At 50.1% G+C, this 8,140-nt stretch overlaps 1 protein-coding gene across 1 annotated transcript; it reads left to right on the top strand.

Annotated features, from left to right (window-relative positions):
* The first annotated feature begins 1,118 nt into the window (after positions 1-1,118).
* On the top strand, positions 1,119-6,572 carry FAM32A (family with sequence similarity 32 member A). Its single transcript, XM_005901464.3, has 4 exons — positions 1,119-1,253; positions 1,372-1,513; positions 6,014-6,067; positions 6,318-6,572. The coding sequence occupies exons 1-4, from the start codon at positions 1,180-1,182 to the stop codon at positions 6,384-6,386; spliced, it is 339 nt and encodes a 112-aa protein (XP_005901526.1). The 5' UTR covers positions 1,119-1,179; the 3' UTR covers positions 6,387-6,572.
* The last annotated feature ends 1,568 nt before the right edge of the window (positions 6,573-8,140 follow it).

Below are 8,140 nucleotides of genomic sequence, written 5' to 3' on the forward strand. Positions count from 1 at the left end.
TTGTGCCAAAGAACTGATGCTTTCCAATTGTGGTGCTGGAGAAGACTCTTGAGAGTCCTTTGCACAGCAAGGAGATCAAACCAGTCATCCTTAAGGAAATCAACTCTGAGTATTCATTGGAAGGAATGATGCTTAAGCTGAAACTCCAATACTTTCTCCACCTGATGCGAAGAACTGACTCATTGTAAAAGACTCTGATGCAGGGAAAGATTGAAGGCAGGAGAAGAAGGGGACCACAGAGGATGAGATGGTTGGATGGCATCATAGGCTCCATGGATATGAGTCTGGGCAAGTCTGGGCACTATCCGGGAAACAGTGGCAGACAGAGAAGCCTGGAGGCCACAGTCCATGAGGTGGCAGAGTCAGACACGACCTAGTGACTGAACAACAAAACAACATACAAGTTACAATGTTCGTGAAAGGGTACAATTTAAATGGGTGCATTTTACTGTCTATAAATTGTACCCCAAATAAATCGATTTTTAAAAATATTTTAAATACCACAAAAGTATTTCACATACTATCCTCATTTACCTGAAAAACTAACTATTACTTATACGGTTTACAAAATCAGTTTATCCATTGAACCCTCAAATATGGCAGTGACAGAGAACACAATATCCAAATACGTGCAAACCACTCAAGAAAACGTTGCTGTGCTGTGCTTAGTCGCTCAGTCGTGTCCGACTCTTTGCGACCCCATGGACTGTGGCCCATCAGGCTCCTCTACCCCTCGGGATTCTCCAAGCAAGAATACTGGAGTGGGTTGCCGTGCCCTCCTCCAGTGGATCTTCCCAACCCAGGGATGGAACCCAGATGTCCCGCATTGCAGACGGATCCTTTACAGTCTGAGCCACCAGGGAAGCCCCAAGAAAACGCTGGGTTTTAGGAAATACGGCCTGTGTTCAATTGGCTTCCCGGGTCCAGGCGCCCAAGGCGGGGGAAATCGGGGTCGGGAGCCAAAGTCGGCAATACTGGCAGGAAACAGGATACAAAGACTGGGACGAGCTTGACTCTGCCAGCCAGCCGCCCGGAACCCGGAAGTGTGGCTTAAGTCAAGATTCCAAGACCGCATGCGCGCCGCCGAGATGACCAATAAAAACGAAGGGAGGCGGGTATGGGGGAGGGGCTATCAAACCGGAAGTGTGGCGTTTTACGTCCTGAACTTTCCAGGAGGCCATGGAGGCCTACGAGCAGGTCCAAAAGGGGCCCCTGAAGCTGAAAGGCGTCGCAGAGCTCGGAGTGACTAAGCGGTAAGTCCTGAGATCCCAGGAGACCCTGTATTCTCTTTTTAAAACCTCTCCCTGAGACCTCCGGGTGTTGCCCTCTGATGCGCCGTTATGCACCTCTCCTACCCAACTCATCTTCTAGGAAGAAGAAAAAGAAAGACAAAGACAAGGCGAAACTCCTGGAAGCGATGGGAACGAGCAAAAAGAACGAGGAGGAGAAGCGACGCGGACTGGACAAGCGGACACCGGCCCAAGCGGCATTTGAGAAGATGCAGGAGAAGCGGGTAAGGCGGGTGGGAGGCCTCGGGATGCCCCTCATCGCGAGTCGGGGTCTCCCTGGATGGATTCAGAGGCAAGACCCGGGACGCACGGGGGAGGAAGAGCGGTCAGAGAGGACCTTAATTCCGGGGAGAAGATAGTGCATAAGAGAGGAAGAGTTCACGGTGGGGAGGACAAGAAGGTTCTTCGGCCAGAGTGGACCACAAAGGGGAGAGACAGAGACCCAGATTTGGATTCCAACGCTGTCGCTCATTTGCCCCGTGACACTGGGTCAGTGATTCACCTCTTGGTGCCTCAGTTTCCACAAAAATAAGGGTCAGGATAATGCTGTCTCCTAAGAGGGATGGAAACTTTGCATGAGGTGACGTGGATAAATGGCACTTAGTCTGGCATAAAGTCAGTGCTCAGTTGATGTTCCCAGTTGATGTTAAATGAGCGTACCCGCTGCTGTAAGTCACCACAAAGTGTTTCCATGACAACTTTGGCAGCTTCAAATATGTTGTATTTTCAAGCTCTGATGAATGAATTCTCTTCATGTTAAATATTTAATAAATTCAGGTGACGGAAGGATAGGTCAGCGTGGGATAGATAAGTTCTGCCCATTATGCTTGGGGAAGGGAGTAATCAGTCTAGGTCCCCTGGTTCCCACCGGGATGTTGTTCCTCCCCAACCTCGGCAATGTTTAGAGACTTTTTGTTTAGAGACTTTTTTTTTCTTTTTTTACAACTTAGGTGTGTTGAGGGGTGGGGAGGGGTGCTGCTATTGTTTGGGACAGTGTGGGCACCCCCCCCCCCCCGCCCCGCCCACGCAAAGATTGATCTAGCCCAAAATGTCATTAGTGCCCAGGCTGAGAAACACTAACCCTGACTTGGTGGTTTGGTCCAGTAATATCAGCAAAAGTTAACTCATTACTTCCAGGCCTAATTGAGTCATAGGAGAAAAGAGAGAGACAGACAACTCACTGGCTTTGACAAGATTGCGTCCCATTCTGTCTCCGCTGCTCTTGATGATGTAACTCTGGGCGAGCTGGCTCACCTCCCATACCTTAATTTCTTCATCTCTGTAATGGACTCAAGTCCCAGCCTCAAACCAGTAGGTTTGTGGTGAGGATTTAACAAGTGAATGCTAAGCTGCTTCCTTAAGATTCTAGTCAGAGGCAGGGCTGGGGTTTTACTGCTGGAGTTGGGATGGCATGGGAGAGAGAGATTCATACAACTCTCAAAATGACCAATAATGGCCCCTCAGAGTAGGGCAGTCATAGTGGAAGTAATGGAAGGTATCAGGTTTGGGATAGGTTTTGAAGGAAGAATAGCCAGATAAGCTGATGGGTTGGGTGTGGGTTGGGAAAGAGGAATCAAGGATGATCAAGGTTTTTGGTGGGAGAAACTGGGTGAATGGAGGTACTGGTTTACTGAAATTGGAAGGACTGTGAGTAAAGCAGGTTTCTATAAAGTGGGGGAGCAAGATCTTAGTTTTAGGGACTTCTTGGGCTTCCAGGTGGCACTAGTGGTAAAGAATTCACTTGCCAATGTAGGAGACATGGTACCAATACAGGAGACATAGACACAGTTCCTGGGTCAGGAAGATCCCCTGGAGTAGGAAGCAGCACCCCACTCCAGTATTCTTTATATATATATAATTTTATTTGTTTTTGGCTGTAATGGGTCTTCATTGCTGTGAGGGCCTTTTGTCTAGTTGTGGCCAGCAGTGGCTACTCTTCCTTGTATTGTGAGGGCTTCTCATTGAAGTGGCTTCTCTTATTGCCCCACTCCAGTATTCTTGCCTGGAAAATTTCATGAGCAGAGGAGCCTGATGGGCTACAGTCCGTGGGGCAACTGAGCAACAGAGCTTGCTCGTGCGCGCACGCGCGCACACACACACACACACACTCCAATGGTTATGAATCTGTCTTCCAGTGCAAGGGACATGGGTTCCATCCATGGTCAGGGAACTAAGATCCACTTATCTTGAAGCAGCTAAGCCTGTGTGCAGCAAGGCAGCATGCATGGCAGTGAAGACCCCGAATGCTGCAACAAAGACCCAGTGCAGCCAAAAAAAGGAAAGATCTTTGTTTTAGAGGTTAAATTTGAGTGCCTGTTAAAAATTCAAGCAGAGAATTCTCATGGACATTCTTTGATACCTGAACCTGCAGTTTGGAGGAAAGGTCTGGGTAGTTGTTCTGGGACTGCATGAGATCCTTCGAGGAGGCATAATGACAGAAGAGGTCTAGGATCAAACCTCTGATGATCAGAGGGTGGGAGAGAGGAAATTGCAAGGGAGCACAAGCCAGAAGGATACCAGGACAGAGCATGTTCTTAGGAGCTGAGTGGAGAAAGTGTTCCAGGAGGAATAAGCAGGACTTCCCTGGTGGTCCAGTGGTTAAGGATCCACAGAACTAAGATCCCACAGGCTGCAGGACAGCTACACCCAAGTGCCACAACTAGAGAGAAAGACCGAACACCGCCATTAAGAGCCCACCCTCACACAGCCATAAATAAATCTGATTTACCCTGAATTCCTTAAAAAATTTTTTTTAATTGGAAGTGATCACCTGCACTCCGAGCCGTTGGTTGGCGTTTGTGGTGGGGAGGGAAGGAAGACTGATTTGAGTGGATCCACGTTGGGGTGGGGAAAGGCAGAGGTGCAGACAAGGATTTGAAATAAGTCTCAGGAGATTTGCTGTCAAAGGGAATGGAGAAACTCCTCCAGCTGGAGGGTAGAAGATCAAGGTGAAATTTTTGTTGTTGGAAATGAAGTACTCCTGAGGGTTTTGTTTGACGGAGGAGAGGGGCGTGGGGGAGCAGGTGCAGGCAAAGCGAGGACAGTTGGGAAATGCGGATTCCTTCATGGAAGAGTGTTGGATTGAGCACAGTGGGTGTTATAGGCTGGACAGCTCCTAGAAGGCTCCAGCCTGGTGGAAAGGGTCAAGGCTTGGCATCTCCAGCTCCATTACCCACTCTTCACTCTGGTCCTGGTTTTTTCTTATCTGTGAAGTGGGGTATGTGACAGCACCCGTGATAGCCTGTGAATTTGGTGCATGGAGTGGGAGGAGGGAGGGCAGAGCCCCGCCAAGTGCCTGGCATTGGTGACAGCTGGTCAGGTCAGCATGGCCTCTTGTGAGGAGACACGAACCCCACTGGACTCACAGCAGGAAGAGGCAGGGATGGACAAAGCAGAGACTTGAGAGAGAGAGGAAGTGTCAGCTAGGTGGGAGCCAGCTGGATACAGAGGGAGATGAGGAGGCAGCAAAGGAGACAGCCAGGTGGCAGTCTACAGTATATCTCAAGCTTCCCTGGGTTGACTGGCTTTAATTGGGTGCTTCTTCTGCTGGCCTCCCTGGGAACCTGGTATACCAAGATGGCAGCTGGAGCCCAGCTGGGCTGGAACATCTGAGATAGCTTCACCATGGCATGTCTGGTACCTCAGTGCTCCTTCCAGGACATCTCTCCCCACACGTCATCTCATTCTCCAGGTCCGTCCTTTCCAGCAAGGTCATCAGACTTCGCGCATGATGACTAGCTTCTAAGAACACAAAGCAAAAGCTGCTAAGTCTTCTTATGTTTTCAGCACTGGCACTGAATTCTGTTAAGTAAACTGTGTCACAGGACCAGCCCAGAGTCAGCATGGTAGGGGACTGCACCGGGGCAGCAGTACCAGGCAGCTGGGTTCATTTGCAGGGGAGGTGGAGGAGCACCACAGTGAGTTGGCCGCAGTCACCCAGCTAGTGAGTGAGAGCCGGGTATGGCCCCACGTCAGTCTGACTCTGCATCTCGTGCTTTTAACTCATACCAGGTACCGCTGGTGTTAAGCAAGGAATGGGGGAGGGCATGGTGGTACAGGATGGATGTTCCAGCATTATGCTTGTCAAGGTGATCTGGATCATGTAGCCCCCTTGATACTGTGTACCATCACTCAGGAGGCTCAGTGGTAAAGAATCTGCCTCCAGTACAGAAGATACAGGAGACACGGGTTCGATTCCTGGGTTGGGAAGATCCCCTGGACAAGGAAATGGCAACCCACTCTAGTATTCTTGCCTGGAAAAATGCCATAGACAGAGGAGCCTGGTGGGCTATAGTCCATGGGGTCGCAGAGAGTCGGACGCGATTGAGCACTCACACACTGTCACTCAAGCTCCTACTATGTGTCAGGTCCTTTGCCTTCCTCATTTATTATCCTTCCTCAGACCCCTTCTGAGACTTTTCTTTTTCTGCAAACTGGGAAAGCAGTCAGTTGCCCAAGGATGCAGGAAGCGCATATATAGCTCCCAGCAGGGTCTCCTTAAGTCAATGGTAGTATGTCTCCCACCATTCAGACCAAACGGCAGCTGATGAGAGTTCCTAGTGGGGCATGTTATGGCCAAGCATCCCTGTTAGACCCTCCTGAGTGGAGTCAAGGGAGGGGCGGGGTGTATATCCTGAGACCTGCAGCCATACTGAGTGTGAGAGCCAGGCTGGCCCGGGCTGCACCAGGCATGTGACTCACCTCCACTTCTCTCCTCTCTTCAGCAAATGGAAAGGATCCTGAAGAAAGCATCCAAAACCCACAAGCAGAGAGTAGAGGTACGTCACGTGCTGGTGGGGGAGACTGGGCCACATAGGGGCCAGGCTGGGCCGAGAGGCTGGGAGCCTGGCAGAGGAGCATTGGCGTGCTGGCAGATCTACCCAACCTCCCCAGGGTCATTTAAGGGCAGGGCATCCAGGAGGCCTAGCAGGGTGGATTTGAGAGGGGGTGGGGGTTCACTGAGAAGAGAGAGCATGGAGAAAGGGGACTGGGCACTGCTGACATGGCATTTCCCCTTGGCTTTCCCAGGACTTCAACAGACACCTGGACACGCTCACAGAGCACTATGACATTCCCAAAGTCAGCTGGACCAAGTAGCAGGCCCACCATGGGTACCGAGTGGCATCGAGGAGGAGCAGAAGGCAACGTCGCGGCTATGTTTGGGGCCTTTGGTATTTTCTAGAAACATTCTGTGCACACATCCTTGCATCTTCTGCTGAGACAGTGCTTTGCAAAGCTGTGTGTCCTCATTTGGAACTTGATTAAAGTAAGACTGTCCTTTTCCTCAGTTTTGATTTCTCAGTAGCACATAGAAGAGAGACCTCTTAGTTTGAAAAGTTTATCCAGAGATGAAGGTTATTTCTGGGTAAGTGCTGTGGAAAAGTGTTCTTAACCCCAAATTGCTTCTGACTCTTCAACAGCCAGCCAGCTGGCTTTGTGTGGCTAAAACTGACTCCAGAGAACAAAGAGCTGATGTCGTCGCGGCCCTGAGCATGTACATCCCTATAGAGCCCTGCACGGGCTGCCCTTCTAAGTTCCTTCTAGCTTGGGGCTTGTGCTCTCCTAGGGCCTGGAGAAGCCACTTGGAGCTCCGTAGCCTTCAGACTGCTTCCTCAGCCACCTGGCAGTGAAGCAGGACAGCCTGGGAAACAGAACCACCACCTAAGGCACCGATGGAACATACACCTCGTCCCTTTCTGATCCTGTGGCCAGCGTGTAGCCGCTTCTCCCAGCATCCCCATTCCAGACATGGGTCTAGTGGGTGTCACCATGGCAGACATTGCCGGTCAACACAACTTTCTTTGTAAGGGAACCCAGCCAGACACAGCCTGCCATCTTACCCTCAACCCTGGGCTCCAAGCAGCCCCCTGTATTTATTCAGAGTTGGTACATTACGCATTTGGCATTCACCAAGGCAGAGCCCCAGCACAGACAGACGTGCACACAATTGAAAGGAAGGACTCAGGTCCCCATACTGGAGAGCCAGGATCTTTGAGGGTCTCTGTGTACCCACCAGATGAAAATCAAGTTGTATTTGCTATTGGGAGAAAGTGTGTTGACAGAGATGCTGAAAGAATAAGAAAGGGAAAAAAAAACAAATATTGGGTTTGGGGACTGCCACATGTGGAATGCAGAATAAAACAAAAAAGTTATTAAGTATAAGTCTGAGTAGCTTAATTACAGACTGTTTGCCACTAGAAATGTTGTCTCTTGTATTGTCACTCACAGAGAATGTCCATACTGCAAAATCAGTATCCCTCAATTTGGAAAAATTAGATGACACGTTTTCACCTGTGGTTTGCAACCCACCTAAGGGAGGTGATGTACTGTCTCATTAGCAGTGGCTGCTTGGGGCAGATTCCCCCATTGACTGGAAGGCGCTATCAGGCCTTTACCACCCATGAGTCAGCAGTTGGGGTCTTCAGGCATGATGTGGTGCTTTGAAAAGCATGCATTGGCAGTGGGGAAGACGGCTATTCCAGTTCTCCCTGCCCATCAGACCACTCCAAAACAGACCGAAAACAATGGGCTTTCTCATGATTCTGTGGGTTGACCAAGCTCAGCTGGGAGGTTCTGCTTCATGAGGTATAGTTTATTTCACGTAAGTTACAGTGACTTGCATGGTGCCAGAGGTCTTCCAGAATCTCTTCTTGTAACCTATTCCATGGGGCCAACACAAGTCACTGCCAAACCCTCTCTGGGCACGGACAACCAGGAGATGTGGTTTATTGAGGGCCGACAGTCTACCACAGTGGTTCTCAAAATCTATGGTAGGCTCCCCAAGGGAGCATTAAGAACCACTGATGCTGGGACTTCCCTGCTGGTTCAGTGGTTAAGAATCTGCCCTCCGG

This window comes from Bos mutus, chromosome 7 (genome assembly GCF_027580195.1).
Source record: "Bos mutus isolate GX-2022 chromosome 7, NWIPB_WYAK_1.1, whole genome shotgun sequence".
In the NCBI taxonomy this organism is placed as follows: domain Eukaryota; kingdom Metazoa; phylum Chordata; class Mammalia; order Artiodactyla; family Bovidae; genus Bos; species Bos mutus.